The following is a 25549-nucleotide window of genomic DNA, read 5'->3' on the forward strand; positions in this document are numbered from 1 at the left end:
CATTAGGTAACATCTTTAAGTGTGAAGAAAACCCAAGTATTCTTAGCTTAAAAGTTAAGCTAGGTAGCTTAATTCTTTGCTTAATTTTGTTAACAACTGTATGGGATAATATTTTATCCTAGCACAATAGAAATCTGGCATTAAAACAAAGCAAATTTTTTTTTTTTTATCAATGATATACCTAAGTTTATGCATTTGTCTCAACTACAGCAATCACCACCATAAACAAAGTCCAATTAAGGTTTCACAAGTAGAATGCTATGAGAAAAACAGAAATCCACTATAGTTAGTTTTCTACTATAATTGTTCCTGTGATCTATAAGCTTGCTAAGAGTTGACTAGACAACCTTTTGAGTAAGTCGCTAAAAAATGTGTGTGTTGTATAAATGAGAAGTACAACATTGATAGAAAAGCCACACATTCCTCTAATGAACGTAAGCATCACAAGAGTAGTACTTAGTAAAACATCAACTTAACTATGTCCCTCCTCCCTCCTTATCATTATCTTAAAATTATATTTTTTATCCTATCAGATCCTCTTTTCACCTGATGAGGAACTTTCAGGTGCATATATTATCATCACAAAACTGATCTGATATATACAATATGCTGGCCTGGTTGGCATACCCGCTCTGCAGTCAAGAGGCTGTAGGTTCGAATCCCACCGTGCACATGGATGTTTGTGATTGTCTGTGAAACACTAGTTGTGGTAGTCAGCGGTAGATGAAGGTTGGTGGAGTAGTGAGACGAAGAGTTGTGGAGTTGATGCCCTCCCTCCCTCGATGAGTCTTTGGACTCCCTGGAGGTGTGATATAATAATCATAATATATCCTGAATGCTACTGTTTCATAGACCATTAGATCTATGAAACAGTAGCCTCCTAACTGCTTCCTAATGAAGAATCTTAGAACTATTTTGATCCAAGAACTTCAATGGCTTTATTTTTTAAGACACGTGATCCAAAACTTAAGAAATCAACACATTAAGTAATCCAGATAGTTACCAAATTTCAGTCCAATTTTTTTTTCTTTTACATTGCAGTTGTCCTCAAAAACATTATGCAATTTTATTATGCCATTTGCTAACTGTACCACTGTTATATTATTATTACACATGCAAACTCCATGGAGTCCAAAGACTGTGGGAGACCTAGTCTATCCACACAGTATCTTAGCCCTCCTTGAATGCATTAGCAGACAAAATGCAACGGACTGGCAATCCATTCAGGTCATTCACCACAATCAAAGCAAAAATATCAAGTCTTTGCAACCTTGGTAACCACTCTTACCCAATTCCAGAAGTAACCTCTCCCTCCTACCCTCCTCCTCTAGCCAAGTGCTGAAATACTTGCTGTTAATCTTACAGAATTCTTTAACTTAAATGTTTCTATAAATCCCCATCTTTTCACCAATCAACCAGCTTTTGCAACCCAAAACCTTTAATCTTTTCTCATAGGGAGAATCCCACAGACTAAATCGTGGTTGCTTATCTCTGGACCCTTACCACTACTTCATTCCCAAGAAATCCAGATGTGGCCATACCAAGAGCTAATAAAGAAGAATATAAACTTCCTAATTGCTACTCTTGTGTTTGACAATAGCCAAGTAATTTAATGAGATATCTTGGCAACCTTAGCTATATGTCCTGTAAATTTCAATTATCTATATTGCCTCCAAAACCACAGCTTCATCTATTCTCTGGAGTAGAGTTCAAATTACAATTGTAATTTATCTCAAAATGAATAAGGTTACATTTGTCCAGATTAAGTGTGGAGTTATTATTTTGCCCCCTTATACTCCCTTGGGTTGCTAGAGACTTAACAGCCAAGGCAAAGGAATTACCATCCTATTGCACATTCTCATAAAACGCAAGCTGATATCTATTACACAGCTTTATTTGCACTGAGATTCTGCAATACCATAAGTACCTCCACTTGATCAACCTTTGTTCTCACATCAATCCCTGTCATCTCTGCCACAGCAATATCCTAACTTAGATGATACCTGTGCAAAGTAGTAGCTCGACTATTTTGTCTGCCTCTGTTATCAGCATTCATTAAAGCTATTCAGTCATTCTTTCTCCTACTTACAACTCCTTGGGATATCCTTTAACCTGCTCAGCTCATAATCTGATTTTGCCCTCATTATGCTGGTCACCTATTTCTTACTCGACTCGTTCTGTTCATTAGCTTGCTGGTCACTTCTATTTTTCCTTTTTAGGTGGGAGATAAACTTCATCACCTGGTGTGTGTGCACGCATGTGCTGTTTCACTTTGGAGGCCTGAAGTGGCTTCAAGTTCCATGTTTGGTTTCCAGAACAGTGTTTCTGACTAAAAAATCCTTAGTCCAATCCATGGTACATGATGTAGTACAGGTTTGCAAATAATTTAAGTATATACCCTCCACATTTTTTTTTTTTTTGCAGCGCCATACTTAATGATACTACTCATCTAACTCATACCCAATTTACTTTGACCTTGAGTATACACAACTTTGTATTGCTTTCTTCAGATATCTTTACTCTATTCTATAAGCACTTTAACATCATTCCCTTGCAGATTTTTATAACATGGCATTGCCTCAATCTGCCTTCTAAGTATGTCATAATTACCTGCCTTGTACTTTTGCTACTTAGGGCATATGATTATTCTCTCCAATTAAAGCCAATGAATCCAAATTAGTTATGAACAGGTCTTGTAATCTTATAACCAGATTCAACACCAGATTCAACATACCAAGTCCCCTCAGTCACATGCTGCTTCAAGTAATTATCTCATTATATAAACATTTCTTTATGTGATGTTTCCTCCTAGTATGTCTGATGTTGAAGTCCGACCTTAATTACTCAACCTGTACTCATTGTACTAATCTGCTGATGCTTGTCTGCCACATCATGTTTGCATTTCTGCAGAGGAAGTTGATATAGTAAGAAAGCACTAGTAGAGATACATGGAGAGAGGCAAGTAGTTTGAAAAGGGATAGGTGGAAACATTTGAATGGATCTGGAATAAGTCAACTGGAGATGTTACTGTTGAAAGATAGAGTTAAAGGTTAACAAGAGATCAGGAGACAAAAACATTTAATAGAGAATCATGGGCAAGACTAAAAAAATGATTATGAATGGATATGAAAAAGATTGAGGAGCAAGAAAAAACTTGTAGATGCAGCATAAGAGTGGAATCAGGAAGCCATATTGAGTGTCAGGTTGGCGGGCAGGAGAATTCAACAATTCCACAAAACAGAAGGGTAATAGTTTGAAATGAAGTAAAAATACAGTTATGAAAGGTTCCAATTCATCATTAAAGGAGTTACAGTTAATTAACAGATCAAAAACGAGTTGACACATTTATCTATGAATGTCAGAAGTATCAGAAAAAGAAAACTGCTAAAATGATTGTGTTCATTTATCCAAAAATTATTGGTGTAAGTAAAACATAAGAATGACTGAAAGGAATGAGACACTTTCTTTAGAGGGTGCAAGAGGCAAAGGCACACTTTACAAGATGTGAAGAGTGTGTGCTTTGAGGCAAAATCAGGTGAATAGAATGTGGTTTTTGTGCAATTTTCTAGAAGATGTAAAAACATGAAGGGTGATCACTAACAAACAGGTCAATTAGACCAAAAATGGTCTTTGCAATTAAATTTATTTTGGTGTAAAGAAACCTGCGAGATTATCATAATTAAAGAAACTGTCAATACATGTTTTCTTAATTATGATAGTATTTATTTTGTATCCAAAAAAAGTGGTACAGTAGTAAGTAATTGGTACAACATCATAGTTAACCATCTTAATACAGAAGAAAAAAAGAAAGCTTTTAGAAGCATGAAAACGAGTTAACCACTTTATGTAATGAAGAGAAGATATATCTTTAATATCAAACACAAAATATAGTACCATTTTGCAAGCATGGATCTAGGATAGTAGTTTCCAAATATAGACCAGTTTGTATAACTGCATTTGTGGTTAACATGTAGCAATTGGTTAGGAATAGAAAACAGGATTGGGTTGATGGACATAGCATTCTTTATGATGGTCAGTATAGGTATAAAGGGTAGGTCTTTTTACTTGCATTTTATGATAATTAAGAGTGTTTTAGATAAGGGAGAATCATATACTGTAATATTCTTGGACTTTGAAAGTCATTTGATAGATTACCACATAAGATTGTGTACAAGCTGCAGAGGATGGGAATATTGGATTCACAGACAATTCATCACAGAGAAAATTCATTGTGCGAACTATTGATTGCAGAAAAAAATTGCTGAAAATGTTATTTGCAAGAAAAATTGAAATGATATTGCATTGATACCAATAAATGAAAAGTAAATACAGTGCAAGATAAATTTCACAAATTATAATTTTATTAGGGGTGCTTAAGAGTCAAAGCTGTATAACTGAGAGGAGACCTCCACATAGCCTTCAAAGGAAGGTGAAGAACCGACCAGGGCTTCTGACCTAATGTCCAATCCTTAATTTCTCATGGTGCACCCTGTTGGGTATCTACCTGGATACTGAATGAATGATGGGCGGCAATTTGGGATTTAGCCGACCTAATTGTATTCTTATCTTAAACCAATATAGAAAATGATGGTACAAAATTTCATGTAGGCTGGGGCATCCCCAAGTTAAAAAAAAAACCCGTTGTTTTCGCCAGAGAACCAGGGCGAACAGCGAAAAGTCAGCTACTGGAACAAATCTGAAAGCACACCCCAACTCAACATCACAAGAGTTAAAGATCAGTACTATCAACATAAGAAGCCTGAATGGCAAAGAAATGCAGCGGGCTGAGGAATTAGATAAGTACCAGATCAACATAATATGGGTGAATGAAACAAAAAAGACAAAAACTGGCGAGATCTTAATGAGCAATAAAAAATACAAAATGTTATATTCAGGAAATGAAAGATCAAGGAAAAGGCGTAGCAGCCATAGTATTCAACACAAAATAAGAAGCTAATCATCTTGAATGGCAGACAGTCTCAAGTAGAGTGATGAGGGCTAATATCAGAATGGGGAAATTGGACAATGAGACTTATTTTGTGAATATGGTCCCACAGAAGGCTCTACTAAGGTAGAAGTGGAGGAATTTTTTGATGCTTTAGAAAAAGCAACTGACACAATGAAAAAGGAAAAGACTGACCTTGTTGGGGATCTAAATAGCTGAGTAGGAAATTATTGTCAGACACAAAAATATTTTGAGAAAATTTGGAGAAAAGAGCAAAGCTAATAATAATGGCAAATACCTGTTGGATTTCTGCTCAGGACATGGACTGGTTATTACTAACACCATGTTCCAATATAAAAATTGTGCACAAATTCACATGGAGAGAAGAAGCAAGGAATAAGAAAAGTCTCATTGGCTGTTATTTTTGATAGTGATGTTTTCTCACTGGTACAGGACACCAGAGTGTACAGAGAATTTGAAATTGGAAGTGATCACTATTTAGTCTTAAGCAGGATAAAATTGAATTTCATATTGAAAAGAATAACATGTAAGAAAGTTTTAAAGCAAATAAAATTCGAGCAGCAATCAGATGTGAACTATAGACACAAAGATTATTGAAGAAAAAAATAAAAGAGTTTCAAAACAGGAACCAAACCTTGGAGATTAAGTGGCAAGCCTTGACAAAAACTGATTGATTCAGCCAGAGAGGCATGTGGTGAGGGTGTCTGCAAGAATGGAAAAATCAGAACTCCATGGTGGACACAGGAAGTTAAAGAGGCAGTGAAGGAAAAGAAGCATATCAAAAGTTCCTGGCAAATAAGTCAGCTTTTGCTCTTAGAGAATTTAGAGACAAATGTAAGAGAGCAAAACATTGTGTAAAACTAGCTAAACAAAAGTCATGGGAGGAGTTTGGCAAGAACATAGAAAATAAATATCAAGAAGGTAGCAAAATGTTCTGGAGATTGTTGAAACAGCTTAGAAATGGAGGAAAGAGTGCTGTAAAAGGAGTTAGAGATGAGAAAAGTGACATGAAAATAGGAGAAAAAAGATATCCTTGTAGTATGGAGTAATTACTTTGAAAAACTGCTAAAAGAAACAAGCAGTGATGACAGCACAGTGGTAAAAGTGGTATTCCTGACCATGCATGCAGTCAGAAATACATATCCATACTTGAAGTAGAAAAAGCCATCAAAGGCTTGAAATGTGGAAAGGCAGGAGGAGTAGATGATATTTGACCAGAAATGCTGAAGTATGGTGGTATAAAAGTCTTACAGTGGCTACACTGCATAGTTCAGAAAGCCTGGACGGAGGGACGAATTCCCAATGATTGGAGTAGAGCTCTAATAGTATCTATATATAAAAAGGGAAATAAAACTGCATGTGAGAATTACAGAGGTATTTCTCTACTGAGTGTTCCTGGCAAGATCTATGCAAGTATACTTGATACCTGACAGCCAAATAGAGGCTGTCAGGATCAGATCTTCACTTTACGACAAATAGTTGAAAACGCATGGGAATATAACAAAGATCTGTATTTAAGTTTTGTCGATTTGGAAAAGGCATATGATAAGGTGCCAAGAGAGAAGCTATTCAATATGCTACAGTTATATGGTGTCAATGGGGCATTATATCAAGCAATACTTAGTCTTTATTTGAGTTGTAAGTCAGCAGTTAGAATTGAAGGATGTACAGAAGTACAGGTTTAATGTTAAATCTGGTGTGAGACAAGGATGTACATTATCCCCTCTGTTATTCATTATCTATATGGATCATATTATGAAGGAAAGTGGTATTAAACATATTAGAATTGAAGATGTTAATGTCAACTCTTTGCTTTATGTGGACGATGTTATACTTCTAAACAAATCCGCTACAAGTTTGCAAGATTCCCTGACTAAATTGAATAACTGTTGTAACAGATATGGTATGAAGGCCAGCATTAAAAATACAAAGACAATGAAAATAGGTAGAATTGTCAACTATGTTGTGAATGGGGAACCTGTGGAACAAGTAAAACATTTCAGCTACTTAAGAAGATTTTTAGTGAAGATGGTAAATTAAATATGGAAATAGACAACAGAATCAACAAACAAAGCTGGTATGGTAGGAAGTCAACTGAATAAATTCATATGGAATAAGAGAGAAATTAGTTGGAACACTAAGTTAGCTGTATACAAGACAGTGTTCAAACCAGTTTTAAGTTATGGATCTGAGAGTTAGGTCAGAAGTAAAACACTTGACCAAAGACTAGAGACTGGAGATATAAGAGGCCTGAGAAAGGTTAGAGGCGTGAACAGGATCATATTAAAAACGAGGATATTAGGAAAGAACTTTACATTGTCAGCATCCAGGAATTCATTAGGTGAGCTAATCTCAGGTGGTATGGTCACTTAAACAGAACGGGTGAGGAAAGATTAGCAAAATAAGTGTTCTCTACAGGTTGGCAGGAAAATAACTCAGAGGAAGACCAAGATATAGGTAGATTGATACTGTACAAAGTGCCTTAGACGATAGAAATATAAGATCTGATAATATTGGAGTTTTGACAAGTAACAGACTGATTTGGAAGAAAATTGTAGATAGGAAGTTAGTAATGATGTAAATTTTCATGTAGTACTAACATATCCTATACACCCCTTGAGGGTACATGTCAGGAATTTGATGATGGTAATAATTTTATTATCAATGTATTAGTCCATGAGGTTAGCCGAGTGGCTGGTTGCTTCACAACTATATGTCCCTGAGAAAGAAGTGTCTTTGGTTCGATTCCCATTGTTGACATGAGGAGCTTAGTATCTTTCTCAGTCCTTGTCTAAGACTGGCCAAGTTAGACAGTCTTGGGCAAGGACTGCAGGGTTTTTCTCCCTCAGTGGGTCAAGCGCTACGAACGTGTTTTGAAGAGCTCCTGATTCAGATAAGTTTTACTAGGAATAATTAAGTATATATGCGTAATTGTTTAAGTAAGAGCGGCTGTAAACGTTGTACGCTACCGATATTATAAGTGTGGGCTTTTTTTTCTTGCTTAAACTAAATACGAAAACGTTAATATTAGACCTAGTAACCTGCAGAGAAAAAAAAAAAAAAAAAATGGCGGCGGCATTGTCATTCCATGATTTTAATTTGGATTTCAGTCGGTTCGTTAAGTGTGAGGTCTGTTATATGTATTCCTTCGACTACATAAATGATTTGTGGATGTTTAGTGCGGATGGAAGAAGGGTGTGTGCGAAATGTGACCTGAACGAGGAATTGATGAATGCGAATATGAAGTTGATGACAGAAAGTGCTAGTACAGATTGTGTCGCGAGTGCACGTTTGAAAGAGGATGGCGAGAAAGACAGGCGAAAAAATGTTAAAAAATCAGGAAAAAATAAAAAGAGCGATTTGACAACCGTAACGGATGTTAAAAGGAACGAAAGTGAGGCAGAAAGAAATGAAATTGAGAGAACGAATGAAAGTAGAAATGGCGTGGTGCAGAAATCGCAAGTAAAAAAAATCGAAAGAATGAATGATAGTGAAAAAAGAATGACTGATGGTGAAAGTTGGACGCATGTTGGAACGAAAGTACTGAACCAAAGAAAGATGAATGACAGTAAAAGTGAGAAGAATGATAGCGACAGTTGGACGCATGTTAGTCCGAAAGTACGGAAACAAAGAAAGATATGTGAGAGTGAAAGTGAGAAGAATGATAGTGAAAGTTGGACGTATGTTGGACCGAAAGTACGGAAACAAAGAAGGTTGAATGAGAGGGAAAATGAGAAAAGCGGGTCGAGAGTTAGAAAGTTAGAAGGATTTAATGATAGAGTGAAGGTGTCGCGAGGTTCAGAAGGTGAATTGGATTGGATGAAGCAAGAAATGAAATGGATGCGGAATGAAATTAAGAGAATTCAGGTCAAAACTATTAAAATAAATCATGATGGCATGAAAGAGATAACAAAAGATGAGCGAGTGGCGTTGTATGGCGACTCCATTATTAAAGGTGTGCTAGAGGATAAAATGCACAAGGTATGTTTTCCAGGCGGTAAAATGAGTAGAGTGATTGAGGCATTGAATATGAGGCGGGAACGAGCAAAAGAGTTAATTGTATTAATTGGTACGAATGATTTGAGAGAGAACAAAGAGCATGTCAAAATGAATGTCAGGAGACTGCTTGGAAAGATAAAGGAGAATAGTGTGACAGGAAGGGTGGTCAGTGTGTTGCCTAGGTATGATTGTGGTGAAATGAGGCGGAGAGCAAGGATTATGAATGATATTCTGGCTGAAATGTGTCAGGAGATGGGAGTACAGTTTGTTAATGTGTGGAATGAGTTTGAGGGACGAAGTGAGCTGTATGGGAGCGATGGACTGCATTTGAGTGGTTATGGTGTGAGTCACTTGGAGAGACTGCTGCTGGAAGGTAGAGAAGTGAATAGAGAGAATGAATCAGATCGAGAGGGGAGTGATGTGGAAGAGCAGGAGAGTAAGACAGGAGAGATTGAAGGAGTGGAAATGAATGTGGAAGTGAGTGGTATGAGTATAGAAAATGAGAGAATGGGTGTGCAAGAGGAGCAGGGAAACGGCGAGGCTCAGGGTGGACAGGGATACACAGCGTGAGAAAGGTGGATGCTCCAAGAGGAGGTGAGAGAATGTGTAGGCAAGAAGGTAATGGGATGATCAGAGATCAAAAGGAAACAGATGGAATTGCAAAGGGTTCTAAAATGAAGAAGCAGAAAGGGAAATGGCCCCAGTCCAGCATGGAGAGATCACATCGACTGAGTGGTATCAGTGGAACGAGCTGTAGATCCAGAAATGAGTTGTTGTGTTTGTATACCAATGCTAGAAGTAGAAGAAACAACGCAGATGAAATGGTTGCACTAATTGCGTCTGTGCACCCAGAGATTGTCGGAATAAGTGAGACATGGTTAGATGAGGATGACATCCTGACAGGAATAGAGATGGAAAGGTATGATGTGTTTCGCGAGGATAGAAGGGGTAAAAAGGGAGGGGGAGTGCTATTGATGATAGAGAAAGAGTTATGTCCATACAAGGTAGAGATGCAAGAGGGAAATGGGACTAGTGGTTTTGAGGCAGTATGGTGTGAGATAGAGGTGAATAGAATCAAATACTTGGTGGGATGTTGTTATAGACCTGGTAATGTGGATGGTGGTGATAGTGAAATGTATAGTCAAATAAGCCAGGCAAATAAAAAAAGGGCGATCATTATGGGTGATTTTAATTATGGCAATACAGACTGGAATGAAGAGATAGCAACTGGAAGTAAAGAAAATGAGTTTCTTGAGTTTTTGAGGGATAACTACCTCAGACAGTATGTAACAGAGGGCACAAGAGGATTAAGGGTCTTGGATTTGGTCATCTCATCGGAGGATGTAATTATCAATGAGGTATCAAATCATCCACCAATTGGTGAAAGTGACCATGAGGTGATTACTTGGGTGGTTGCCAGCAGTGCAAGGACCCCTGTGAAAAAAGGGTATATGTGGAACTACAAGGGGGGTAATTATGAAGAGCTCAGGAGACAGCTTGCAGGAGTTAGCTGGAAAAGAGATCAATGCAGCTTGGGGGATTTTCAAAAAATATTTAGTGGATACAATGTCTAAATGTATACCATGGGTGAGAAGGTTAAATAAGTTAGGTGTGAGATGGATGAATAAAGAGATTAAGCATGCAATACAGAGAAAAAGGGCATTGTGGAGGCAGCATAAGAGAGGTGGAAGTAACCAATTTCATGAGTTCTACAAAGACCAGGCAAGGAGGGTGACTTGGTTGGTGAGAGTAGCTAAAGAGAGGTATGAACAGCAGTTAGCTAATGAAGCTAAAAAGAATTCTAGGGAGTTCTTTCGATATGTAGCCAGCAAAAGAAAGAATGATTATGGAAGGATGACATTGATGTTGCAGAATGTGTGGTGGAGATACTTAATGAGCAGTTCATAAAGATCTTTCAATCTTGTGAATGTGACTTCATGGAGAGATTAAGAGCAGTTGATGATGGGGAGGAGAGACTGACTGTAAGTGAGGAAGAGGTGATTGGGGAGTTGAGTAAACTAGATGTAAATAAGGCTGTGGGACTTGATAATATATCACCGTGCATTCTGAAGGAATGTGCCAGAGAGTTGACACCTGCCTTGACGTATTTTTTTAATACGAGTCTTGCACTTGGTCAAGTCCCTAAAGAGTGGAAGGAGGGCAAGATTGTGCCACTTCATAAAGGAGGTGATCGAACTCAAGCATCAAACTATAGGCCTATCTGTGTGTCAGGTGTTGTGGTTAAGTTGTTGGAGAAGCTTGTGAGAACTAGGATCCAGAGTTGGGTTGACAACAATGGTATAATCTTTGATGGACAGCATGGATTTGCTAAAGGGAGGTCGTGTTTTAGTAATCTACTTACTTATTACAATAAAGTGACTGCTTCCTTGGACAGAGGAGAAGGATACACAGTAATATACTTGGATTTTGCAAAAGCTTTTGATAGAGTACCTCATGATAAGTTGACAGTCAAACTAGAGCAGATGGGGTTGGATATTAGATTAGTGCATTGGATTGGAGACTGGCTATCTGATAGGTATCAACAAGTTGTGTATGGGGGTGCAATATCCAGGAAAAGGAAAGTCACTAGTGGAGTGCCTCAGGGATCTGTTTTAGGGCCATTACTATTTAACTTGTATATTAATGATATTGGCGAAGATTTGAATGGAGATATTCAGTTGTTTGCAGATGATGCAAAGTTGGGACGAACCATAAAGAGTAGTGAAGATGTTGTGGCCTTGCACGAAAACTTGAATAAATTGAGTGATTGGGCAAGCAAATGGGGATGCGAATTCAATGTTGCAAAATGTAAGGTTTTAAAATTTGGAAAACAAAGATGGGATGCAGAATTTATGCTTGGTGAGAATATATTGTGGGAAGTAGAGGAAATAAGAAATCTGGGAGTGATAGTGGATAAAAATCTAAAATTTAGGGGACACATCGCCAAATTTGTGAAGACAACACAAAGACTTCTGGGAATGATGAGGAGGACACTGACGTGTAGAAGTAGGGAGATTCTTGTTCCATTGTATAAGGCTTTGATTAGGCCACACATGGACTATTGTGCCAAGATTTGGTCACCTGGTTTTCAGAAGGATGAAGAGATGTTGGAAAGGGTCCAAAGGCGACTGACTAAGGTAGTTTCTGACCTCTGGAATGTCGAATATGAGGAAAGATTGAAAAAATGTAATTTGCAGAGTCTAGTGGAGGGAAGGAAGAGGGGAGATATGATAGAGACCTACAAGTTGGTAAGGGGTTGTTATAGGATCCATGGTGGAGAAGTTCTACAGAGAATAGCGGGAGATCAGGGGAGAACCAGAGGTCATACCTGGAAACTGTATAAAGAGGGTGTGAGTAGGGGAGTGAGAGGCAGGTTTTTTCGTGCAGAGTTGTGAATGATTGGAATGCCTTGCCTGAGAATGTGGTGTCTGCAAGGAGTTTGAATGTGTTTAAGACCCGGTATGATGAGATGTGTGTGAGATAAAAGGACCTCCTAGATGAGTCTTTGACTCCATGAGGTCTTGTTTAATAATAATAATAATAATTTATCTGGGGTTTTTCTTTCTGCAAGCAGGCAAACCAGCCTTGAGAACATAATCCTTCTACAGACATAGGATACACTGGGAGGCATTGGGCGAACCACCTTATCGTCGTATAATGGTTGCAGTTATAAGGAATAGAAACCTTCAACACCATAAAGGTAAAAGTGGGAAAGATCTATGTATTATTTTGATTTTCATAATTTTTTTTATTCTCATGCAGTGAAAGTAATATTTTATTCATCTAAGTTTTCAAATTTTTTTTTCATTCTTAAAACGGTATTCTTTCTTACTTTGATAGTACAGGTTCTGTTGATAGAATATTAATATTTACAAAACTGGAATAGGGTGGTTTAGGGAGAAAGAGCACCATATTTAAGAATATTTATTATGCCCCAGGGCAGAGCTGACTACTACCGGGTGCGTCCCCAGGTGGCAGATCGGGGAACAGCCTTCAGATATGGAGGCTAGCTGCGACATAAGCAGAGCAATCTGGCGAATAAGCAGCCGTGGACCAACAGCGACTGAGCTATCAGGGCATGGGGGAGCAGAAGTGGCAACTCTGTCTCACTTAAAACCTCACAAAGCCCAATGACAACTCGGTGACATGGCGAGTAGTGCCACCATTAAATAAGTACCTGCTGGGGTCACTGCCCCTAACATTGGGAAGCAGCATTGTCAGTACTGACACAAGGTTGAAGCCAAATGATGACGGAAAAGCTTGTGATCAGAGATTTGCAGATGACAATATGATTATATTGTGTACGTCTGTAATACTGCAGAGCAGAAAGCAAACGGAGAAACTACTGCTCTACCTTATCTCCAGAACAACCACCATGGCGAGCAAACCCTTACAATTGGCCCCAAGTTCCCGGCGTCCCTTAAATGGGACAGGGGTGCGAAGAATCTCCGGGCTCAAAATGGTGTCCACTTAAAAAAAAAAATTATTATGCAAACCATTCACTGTTTTTCTCCACACTTAGACACCCATCCAGATGTAATTATATATACATACACACACACACACACATATATATATATATATATATACATACACACACATACATATATACACACACACACACATTTTATATGAACTAATTCAAAAGATGAGGTGTTTCAGTTACTGAATATACGTATATTTTGAAAATAACTCCACTTTTCCTACATAGGAAAAGTATGTTGTATGCTGTTATCATTAACAGAGCTAGTTTAAGATCACATTTACACTTTTGAGTAATTATATTAAAGAAAATGATAATAAAATTACTTAAATGCTATCATAATGATGTAAATCAGAATTTTCTAAATTGCCATCTGTGGCTGCAATAATAGTCTTTACCTTTTCCTCCAATGCTAGTATTTTCAGAAGAAAAAATTCATCTCTCACCTAATAACAATTACAAACATCCATGCCTATTTGAATCCACAGCTCACTGGTGGGAGAGGGTATGCTACCTAGTCGCTGATCATCATGGTTTATTTACAAATTATAAACAAACTACATAAATAGGAATAAGAAGTTAATTATTATATGTAGTTTTCCAGGCATCTCTGTTTTGAGCCAGTTGAGTTATTTCTCATAGAGGGAAAGAGTATCTGTGTGGATAAGGTGGTTAATATACTGTCAGCATTGTTTAGTTGGTCTTCCTCCCCATCTTTGTCCATTTGAGGGGGGAGGGGGTATAAGAATAAGATGTCAAATTATGGAGAAGGAGGATGTCTCAGTTGATGTCCAAGCCAATCAAGTTGACATCTGAGTTGGGTTTCAATCAAGGGTTTCTGATTTGCCTTTTCTAAACTGGAATTACAAATATGATCCTTCCAACAGTAACCAAGTAACAGTTTTAAGCAGGTTGTATTAAAACTATTAATGGTTTTTATTGCTCTTTGGGTGGAACCATCTCATGTTTCTCCACGATACAAGATAACCCGAGAGGTTGCTTTGTGAAGCCTTGATTGAAACCTAATGCAGACATCAACCGAGACATCCTCCCTCTCCATAATTTGAGATCTAATTTTTATACACCCCCTCAAATGGACAAAGACAGAGAGGAAGACCAACTAAACAATTCTGGCAGTATATTTAACCACCTTATCAGCACAGATACTCTCTCCATGAGAAAACTCAACTGGCTCAAAACAGAGATGCCTGGAAAACTACATATAATAATTAACTTCTTATTTTTGTCTCCAAGATAATGAGGGAAGATTGATATTTTTCTTAGATTCCTGTGTTGATTGAGAGATTTTCTTAAATATATCATTTACATTATTATTTATATCTGAGACTAAGTATTGGAAGTTTTCTACTTTTTTTTCCCCTAAAGATTGGTTGTGTGTTCTATAATGATGGAACCTTGTCCTATATTTGTGAGTATCTTAGTTTTATTTCATTTAACTGTTAATCCAAACATTTTTGCAGCTTAGCATAGTTTGTCAAAGTGACGTTGTGCCTTGGCTAAAGACGAGTCTATCAATACTATATCATCTGCATAGCTGATGTTGTTAGCCGGTTGTGTGTCATTAACAAAATGATATTTCTGATTGCAGTTTATTTTGAACTGTTCAAAAGAGAAGTAATTATGTATTTCACTTTGGGAGCATTCATTTACATTTTTTTTTTTTCAGTAAAAACAAGACTAAATATAAAATTTAAAATTTCTTAGTGTCATAAAATACTAGTATTGGAAGAAAAGGTCAAGACTAGTATTGAAGCAGCAGATTTACATATGTTGATTTACATCATTATGATCTCATTTACATAATTTTATTATCATTTTCTTTGATATCTTGACTCAAAATTGCGCTTATGTTCTTAAACTAGTTCTGCAAACAATAGCAGCGTACAAGAGGTCTTTACTATGCAGGAAAAGTGCAGTGATTTTCAAAATGCACGTGTATTCAATAACTGAAACATATCTCCTAAATTAGTTCAGATAAAAATTATATATATCACACCTGGATGGGTGTCTAAACACACAGAACAGAAAAAAAATAATGGTCAGAAGAATAAATATTCTTGAATATGTTGCCCCTTTCTCCCTAACTAGTCTTAAATATTTTGTTCTCTCTAACTATTAATAGAATACTTAATAGGAATATATAAATAGTTAACTATAAATATTACTTGGATATAACTATTATCCCTAAATATTCTTAAATATTTAAGAATATTCAGACTAAAGGAGAATATCATACCACTCCTTGAACCATTCCAAGTCAAAACCACATGGTCACTCTCTCCAACTGGGAGGAGAGATGTCATCTCAGTTATCAGCTCTTCTGATGCTATGACCAAATCCAAAACTCTTGAACCTCTTGTTCCCTCTATTACATGTTGCTTAAGACATTTGTCCCTTAAGAATTCTAGAAATTCCATTCCCTTATTACTACATGCATTTTCCTCTTCCCAGCTTATACTGCTGTAGTTAAACTCTCCCATAACAATCATTCTTCTTGTACTTGCAAAGTTCAACTGCCTAAACATCTCCTGCTCCCCACCCTCTGTGCTCCTTGGCTTGTAGCAACACCCCACCAAATATCCTGTCTTGCCCACCTCTACCTCATACCATATGCTCTCAAAATCATTAGTGCCACTGTCTTCCAAAGCCTCTACTCTTACAGGACGTAAGTCATCTCTTATCATAAGCAGTAGTCCATGTTTTCCCTTCCTATCCTGTTGAAAAATGCTGTACCCTGCTACTTATATTCCTGTTATTATATCATCTTCCATCAACCACATCACAGAGATCCCAATAATCATTGGCCAGGCTGATGCTATCAGTGCCACCAATTCATCACCTTTATTCCAGATACTCCTGGCATTAGTATAAAGCACAAAAATGTCACTTCTGCTATACCGATCATTATCTCTTCCAGAACCCATTTGACTCAGTGTTATCTGATGTTGTCCCCCTTTCCCCAAGCACCCATTCTCACAAGAGGCCACTCCTGCTACTCTCTACCCTGGGAATTCTAGTTTCCCTGAATTGACACACCAACTCGTTTAGAAAATGGCAATCTCTCTAGATGCCTACGTCCTTCCTCATTCAAATGCAAGTGGTCTCTCGCATACAGTTCCGTTCTGTCCTCAAATGTCCTCCAAGCATCCACATATTCCAATCCTATCTTTTGACACATTTCAGCTATTATGCTGAAAGTTTATTTTTCACTTGGTTAGACTATAATAAATTTTGTTTAATCCTTTATCCAATCGAGAGCAAACAAGGTTTGTGCCTGAAAATATCTTCAGGACTGAATATGATATACTATCTTACCTGGATAAGTAGTACAACACCAGGCAACTCGTAGCAAAGGTGGAGCAAGCTACCAACACTTCTATCCCAGTATCTCTCATAATGCAAAACACATCTCCTTGCGAATATGTATAATGTTATGCATTAAGGGATTGGCCACCACCCAGACTAGTTGCGACCTTTATTGAGGTCTCTTCAGTGGGAGCCGGGCCCAGAGTTGGAGATACCAGGCAAAAGCAATAGCAAGGTCATCTTTACTATAGGAGTTGCCAAAAGGTTTGCCACCTTTTTTTTTTTTATTAAATTACTCTGGATTTAGAGAAAGTGTTGAAAGTTTATTTTTCACTTGGTTAGACTATAATAAATTTAGTTTAATCCTTTATCCAAGTGATAGCAAACCTTTAATCCTTTATCCAAGTGTTAATAGCTTGCTCCACCTTTGCTATGAGTTGCCTGGTGTTGTACTACTTACCCAGGTAAGATAGTACAACATCATATTCAGTCCTGAAGATATTTTCAGGTGCAAACTTTGTTTGCTCTCACTTGGATAAAGTGATTAAACTAAATTTATTACAGCTATTATGCTATTCATTATTACTGTTCTTCTGCTCAGCTCATCACTATCATACCTGAACAACACACACACCATCTTTCCTCTCTGCATTTTCTTTCGTATAACCTCAAACAAGAATCTCAGATCTCTTGCCACCTGATTTACATTGTCTCTCAAGTCAATCGTGCCCACCATCACAATCATCTCATCCTAAACATCCTATCACAGTTTTGCAACAGTTAATATTCCATCTACATAGACTGTAGTAAGAAAGAATATTAATACTTTATACAGAATAAAAAAATTTCACAAAGCTAAGTATAATTTAAATAAATCATACATAAAATATATTTTTTTCTTTTCATATATGGGAATGACATGAAACACGATTTCAAATTCTCCTTGCGTTGAATTGTCTAGACATAGTTTATTGATTAGATGAATCAGAGATTGGCTCTCTGAATGATATTAGCAGGTTGTGTGTGATGATAGTGTCAAAAAAAAAAGGAGAGTAACCAGTGGCATGTTCCAGGGTTCTGTTTGTGAGCACATGCTTTAATTTGTTTATAAATGATATATCATGTGGAATGACTGGGAATCTTCAGTTTTTTTGTGATGATGCAAATTTGAGAAGAATTATAAGTAGCACTGCTGATGTTAATTCTCTTCAGGAAGATTTGAAACACTTTACTTGGATAAAGGAGTGGGATTGTAGTTTTAATATCAATAAGTGCAAGGTGCTACATTTTGCAGTGAAGAAATGCAAAAATGTGTACTATATCGATGGAGATTTGGAAGCAATGGCTGACAGACTGAAATTTAGAGGGCATATTGCTAGTGTTGCAAAGGATGCACATCATAGCACTGCTATGATAAGAAGTACTCTAACATGCAGGGATAAGGAAATGGTTATGCCACTGCATAAAGCACTGTTCAGACCACACTTAGATTATTGTGCTCAAATCTGGTCACCTGGTTTTCATTGTGATGTGGAGACATTCGAAAGGGTCCATAGACAAGTGACTAAGACAATGTCTGGACTTTGGAATGCTGTCTATGGAGAGAGGCTGAAGGAATGTGGATTACAGAGTTTGGTGGATAGAAGGAAATGAGGTGATATGATAGACATTTAAGTTAGAGAGGCTTTTTATCAGATTAATCCAGAGGGTATTATAAAAAGAGTAGAAGGTGAGAGGGGAAGAAACAGTGGTCATTCATGGAAGTTATTGTAAAAGTATGGTAAAGAGGGGTGCAAGTAGTTTTTACATGGTGAATTGTCAGTGAATGGAAAACATTACCAGAATGTTTTGTTAATGCAAGGAGTATTGAGAATTTTAAGATTCTATTGTCAGTTGAATGAACCTCCCCACAGTGAGTCTGCCAACTCCATGGAGAGTATAATAGATTTTATAAATTCACAGAAAGAATACAAGTCTTACCTCAATAGGAAATCAGAAATTTGGCTTGCACAAGATGAAATAGATACAAACCCTAATATCCTGCTGTCTGAAACTTACTTATTCTATCACTGTTGCTATAAATTCAAACTTTTATTTAAGAAAGCATTGAAACCCTACTCCATCATCCAAACTTGAATGAAAATGACTTCTCACTATTCAAGATAATGATGTGTGATTAGAATAAGATTCCACTAAGTTTTTAATTATTAACTAATGCCATTCCTCAGTAATTCCTTTGCATTGTTTTAGGTATAACATCGCACGGCTCTGTTTTAAATTAATCCATTGTTCAAGTTCTACTTTTCATTCATTCAATTACCTATTTTTCAGCGATTGCCTGTAATTTTCATGTCACAACCTATAGCTTTTGAAGAAATATTCACCTCTTTCCTTGTTATTGTGTGAGAATGAAACAGATGATCTGTATCTTGAGGATATAGAAGATGGAGACTGTCTGAAGAAACATACTACTACAGCCTAAATGGTGATGTCATTAAATCAAATGTGCCTTTTCTCTCCATCACATCTTAAGTAAATTCCAGTTTCTGCAGTTAAACAATTTTAGGACAATCAACCCATGTCTTTAATACATAGTGCCTTAGTCATGTGGATGGATAAATGTTTAGATAATCCAGGAACTCTACTTTAAATACCAAATTAACTTTTCAGACCATTTAGCATCGTAGTGTTCTCACCAGGCAACAAACATCCACCATATGAAGGCAATTATGAATATTATGCTATAGCCAAGGCTGAAACCCACAGCTTGCAAGCGGGAAGGACAGATTTATCTACTCACTCAGCCAAGGCTAGTATGCTATGAATCTGCATCTTTATGGCATAATTTGTTTACCCACACTTTTATTATTATGATTATTCAGTTTTATATACTTACTTTTCACCTAGTTCTATGATAAACACAGTCACTGGACCATTACTAGGACCCATTTCTTGGATATGAGCATTATAAGGATGTGGTTGCTGCTTGTCTAATCGAACCTGAAATGAGAAATATTGTTAGAAGAAAAGTTAAATATTTTGATGTTATAAGGAGAGCATCCTCTAGAACAGTTTCATAAACAATAAAGGAAGTCACAACTCCAGAAATTGAATTCAAATCTACTAGTCACAAAAAAATATTTACTTGCGAACAGTACTGGTCTAATTTATATAAATATTTTTATAGTTTTAAAAAACTGCATTTCATGACAAAAGAATTATATTCTTTAATTCTTGCTTTCCTTTATAGGAACATGTATATACCACTAACACTTATTTCCCTCCCATTTTGAACTATTTCACAAAGCTTACAAGAATAGTTTGTTTCCTTTCATTTATTGTTCCTAATGAAGCATGTGACTTCACTCTGAATCGCTAATATGGTTGTACCTTACAATGCATCTCATGCTGCATCAGGTGTTTCGCAGAATAATTAGGCCGCATTCAGGGCTTAGGCAGAGGGTCCTGTTCGAGAAGTATATTACAATCTCCATCAAAAGTCAGTGATACTGTGAATGAGCAACACAGAAGGTATTAAGATTAATTTTTCAAGGGAATTTGACATAGGCACATGTAATGTTCAAGGTCTACAGATTGGTACTCTTGAGATTGTAAAGAGGTGGATAGGTATGAAATTGACATCCTGGGAATTACAAAGACCAGATGGAATGGAGGTCATTTCAAAATACAGGATGGTAAGTTAGATATTTACTCAAGTGGTGACTAAACACATCATGGGGTAACCGTGATACAGAAGACAGTTCAGGCAAGAAGCCTTCTTGGTTATAACCCCATTAATGATGGGATACTTTCTATTGGACTTAAGGCTCAGCATACCAATGTATCAATCATGGTAGTTTATGCAACCCACACGGATAGGCTGGAAGAAGAGAGTGAGGAATTCTACGAAAACTTACAAACTGTTTTGGATTGCCCACCAAGGGAAAGACCTACTTTACATCTTAGGGGACTTAAATGCAAAAGTGGGAAAGAGTATCAGAGTTAGGCCAAAGTGTGGCATGCTTGGTCTAGGTGAACACAACACCCGTGGTAGAAGACTGTTGGAAGTTGCCCATGCTAACAGATTAGTCATTACCAATACCTGCTTCTAGAAACACCCACGATGGATCTATACTTGAATATCTAACATTGATGGGTCAAGGCACCAGATTAATTACATCCTGGCTTTCCAGCAGTGGAAGACTAGCATCTTTGATGTGCATACTTGTTCTAGAACAGATTGTGGTACAGACCATCAGCTAGTAAGAGCCAAACTAAGACTAAGACTCCAAAAACTTCCAAGTCAGGTACATTCCACTAGATTGGATGTTAGAGTAATTCCTAGTAGATTCACAGAAGAAACATCTCTGCTGGATGATTTTCTGGAGAAATGAGAACTCACCAGAAATGCTTTGGGAAGGAGTCAAGGTGATAATACAGGATACAGCCAAGAAGTATCTCAGCCCAATAAGAAGACCAAGAGACCCATGGGTATCAGATTCAACATGGGAACTAATCAAAAGATGGCCATTGGAAAAACAAAGACACACAAGGACTGAAGAATATACAAGATTACATAGAGGGGTCAGAAGAGCTATCAAGCAGAACAAAGAAAAGTTCTGTACTAATAAATGTGAAGAGATAGCATTCTAAATGAGGAGGCACAATTATAAAAGGATATTCTATTTAGTTCATGACCTAAGCACCAGTTTAAGCCCAAATTGAATGTCATCAAATACAGGAATGGAGCATTACTAACAGAACTAGAAATCAAAAGGAGATGGAAAGAATACTGTGAGGAACTGTACAATACAGTGGATAAAGAAAATGTAGTGGAGCCTTCCCAACACGAAATTTTGATTTGGAACCTCTTCCACTTAGGCATAAAGTTGAAAGAGCAGTTAAGCAGATTAACAGCAATAAGGCACAGGTGCAGATGAAATACCAGCAGAGTTAATTAAGGCCACAGGGGATGGAGGGATAAGAATGTTTCATAGATTGATTACAAGGAAATGGGAGATAGGATCATAACCTAGAGACTAGAAGAGGTCTGTTTTCATACCACTACATAATACGAAAGATATAAAATAGACAGATACGAAAGCAAGCAATAACTATAGAACTATTAGTTTAATATCTCATGCAAACAAAATTTTATTGAAGATCATGCTAAATAGGATTGAGGCCAAAGTTGAGGCAGAGATGCTCAAGGAACAAGCAAGTTTTAAGAAAAATAAGGGCACCCGAGATCCAATCCTTTGCCTTAGACAGATCATAGAAAAATAAAGAATTCAGACTCCCTCTGGTAATGTGTTTCTTAGACTCTCTAAAGCTTCTGACTGTGTCCAGCATGTGAAACTGTGGGAAGTAATGAAAGAATGGGTTTTCCTCAACACATCAAGTTGATAGCCAACTTATACCGCGAGCAAGAAGCCACGGTAAGAACAGGTGTTGAATTGGCTGACTGGCTTCAGTTGGAAAAAGGAGTTAGGCAAGGATGTTTACTTTCTCCACACTTGTTTAGTATATATACTGAGCACATCATGCATGAAGCATTGTATAAGCTCAAGACAGTAATTAGGATAGGACGTAGATTGATCAGTAATCAGAGGTATGCTGATATTATAATACTCCTTTGCAATGACATGGAAGAGCTAGGACAGATTCTTGACAAAGTTAAGAAGATCAGTAATAACAGGGGATTTCAACTGAATCCTAGCAAGACAAAGATTATGGTTCTCAAAAGAAATACAAACAGGGAAGCTCTTGAGAAAGAAGTGTACCCTAATGGAGAAAGAATTGGGGAAGTCAGCAAGTTTGAGTACCTAGGATCCATTATTAATGTGAAGAATTGCTGTTCAGAAGGTTAGGAATGGTTAAAACAACAGTCAGTCAGACCTGTCTAAAATCTGGAAGGATGGATCTATCTCCATGGGAACAAAGTTGAGGATTTTGGATGCAGTTGTTTTTTCAGTGACTTATGGATTTGAGACTTGGAACTTAAAGAAGTCAGATAAGAAAAGGATATCTGCTTTTGAGATGTGGTGCTATAGAAGGCTGTTGAGGATATCATATACTGAAAGGTGTACAAATGAATGGGTGTTAGAAAAGATCAGTAGAACTTTAAGACTCCTCAAGGATATCGACAAAAGAAAGTTAAAATATTTTGGACACATTGAAAGAATTATTATTATTGAGGCCTCCATGGAGTCAAAAGACTCATCGAGGGAGGTTCCCTCCTAGGAAACACAAAGTCTATCATACCATTCCTTAAAGCCATCGACTGTTTTCGTTCTCACCATTCTATCAGGCAATGCATTCCATGGTTCAACCACCCTCCACACAAAGAAACCACTCCTCACCCTCTTTCTCACAGTTTTCTTTAGTAACTTCCAGGGATGGCCCCTTGTCATGACCCCTTCCTGCTGTTCAACCAAGCGAAAGAACTCCAAAGTGTCAATCCTGTAACCACTCGACTTCTCAGAACAGTAACAATGTAAAGTTCCTGGAAAAAGAGGAAGGGATAAACCATCAATGAGATGGATGAATGGCGTGTGTAGTGAATAATCTTCAGAGTTGAAGTCTCCAGAAAAGCAAACAACAGGACTATATGGTGTGGCACATCACTAAGCATTGGAGTGACCAGTGAACATAGATAGAATGAAGCATGAATTTGTAATATATCCATAAACAATAATAATCCATTCACCACCATTGTAAACAATCACCTGTGAGATGGAGGTTTGGGGTTTTTATGTTTCTTCAGATTGCTCCTTAAAAAAAAGGAATTACTCATAGTTCATGGATTGCAGAAAGGAATACAAACCAGAATCCCTGATCCCAAACATGGCATTCACCTAGGCATCCAAATAACACCGAGTATTTCACCAGGCAATGGCCATCTACTTCTGAGTGAGTTTAGCTGTCATTTCCTCCAACTAGAAAGGTATCCACTTGTACAGGGAATGCTAATGCTCTTACCACATGCAATTGGTCAGTTTTGTATTTCTAGAGGAAAATGAATCCCGCATATAGTGTTAGTGCTTAAAAAAATATATATAAAATAATAACAGTGGACCATATACCCTTTTGGCTGATACAAATAAGATTTTCCCTAACTGTATGTAAGTCACATTTATAATTATTAGATTGTATATGTGCACACTTAAGTTACAAATTCAATTTCTTGTAGACTGCTGCTGAAGGCTATTCCATTATCAACCCTTAGCTTCAACCCTTCACTTTTTTGCGTTGCTATTGGCTCAATCCCTAGTAGGAGTCAATCATGGGATGGTCTCACTCAGCCAGCAATATACTGAAATTTGAACTCCTTCCCCTTACTGTTACAAGGCAATCAGATCATTCTTCATTGCAAAATTATGCAACTAGATGTTAGACTGATGCATATGTCATGTGAACTCATTTTTAAATAGTACTATTTTTCCCTTTGATGCACTCCTTAAATCATTTTTACTACATTTAACTGTAGTAACTAATATAATAGGCTTATACATCTATTCAGTGAAAACAGCAACAACAATAATATAAACAACCACAGAGAATGTAGATATCGACATTGTTATAAACATTGATTTCACAAAAATTGCATATCAGTTGATTCACGGGAGTGTCGTGTCACTGAAACTGTTGTATGAGCAAATGAAGCATAGTATCTTGTTGAAAGTTTTTCCACTTGGTTATACTATAAATTAAGGATGCAAAGAAATTATGTTCTTGGTTTAATCCTTTATCCAAGTGTAAGCAAACAGTTGCACGTGACATTACTTCATGTGCAAACTGGAGCAATCCTTTTCTTGAAGAGATGCCAGTTCATTTTTATGCAGTTTGATATAAACAGAATTTTTATTCACTTAGACATCTGCTATATTTCTAGCAACAAGTACAGTACAGTTTCCCCAACATATTTCAAATGAGAGAAGGGAAATTTCAAGAATTTCCCTCAATTTTGACATTCAATTGTTTTACCTAAAGAACTTCAGTTTATTTCCAAGTAAATTTTGCTAATCTTTACTTTATTTCCTTTTGGAAATCCTCTGATATCAAAACATGGAACAAGATGTTCTCGTGATTTTATTCTAGGAAGCTTTGTGCAAAACATGTATTTCTTAAACGGTTAATGTTCTTGCATCTATTTCATAAAGAAATAGTAAATATTACAGGATTTTTATTTCATTTACCAAAAAAAAAAAAAAAAAAAGATTTATAAAATGACTGTAGTGATTTGTTTTTGTACATGTACTTGTTTAATTGCAGTAAGGGAAGGAAATAATGATAATTTCATAAGCATTCACCACCTATAGTGAAAAGTAAAAATGCAAGTGCTCGTAGCACTTGCAAAACAATCCTTCCCAAAGGACTAAAACTTGCTTTTCAGAATGAAATATCCCAATAAAGTGAACATTAAACAGCTCCACTATATATCACCTGTACTGGTACCTTTTCCATCTAAATACAATCATTCATCCAATCATTTCTCCTCCTACTGGCCACAAAGAAAGAATTCTTAAGATTTTGACTATAGATCTAATGTCTCCTCGTATTCCATTTTTGACTTCCTTAATATAGTCACTTTCCTGAATCCACCTTTTTATACTTTTTCCATAACCTCTTGTCATCTGTAGTTTCCATTTAATTTCAATAGTCATCCACTTTACACCAAATCATTTTATATTTTTCATGTAAGGAATGCTATTTGCCACTGCTATTGATAAATACTTCACTAGTCCTATGCCAAGCATTGCTAACATTTCTCC

General features: G+C 36.9%; 1 protein-coding gene across 1 annotated transcript in view; it reads right to left on the reverse strand.

The window, feature by feature from the left end:
• Nucleotides 1–25549, reverse strand: part of LOC150097950 (uncharacterized) — a 357533-nt gene that overhangs the window by 193294 nt on the left and 138690 nt on the right. Inside the window, exon 11 of the mRNA XM_090406633.1 lies at nt 19672–19775. Coding sequence (XP_090262759.1) covers nt 19672–19775 — 104 coding nt within the window. The remainder of the gene's footprint in view (nt 1–19671; nt 19776–25549) is intronic.

Source organism: Typopeltis vanoorti, chromosome 16 (genome assembly GCF_054136105.1).
Source record: "Typopeltis vanoorti isolate ZY-2024b chromosome 16, IOZ_Tvanoo_1.0, whole genome shotgun sequence".
Classification (NCBI taxonomy): domain Eukaryota; kingdom Metazoa; phylum Arthropoda; class Arachnida; order Uropygi; family Thelyphonidae; genus Typopeltis; species Typopeltis vanoorti.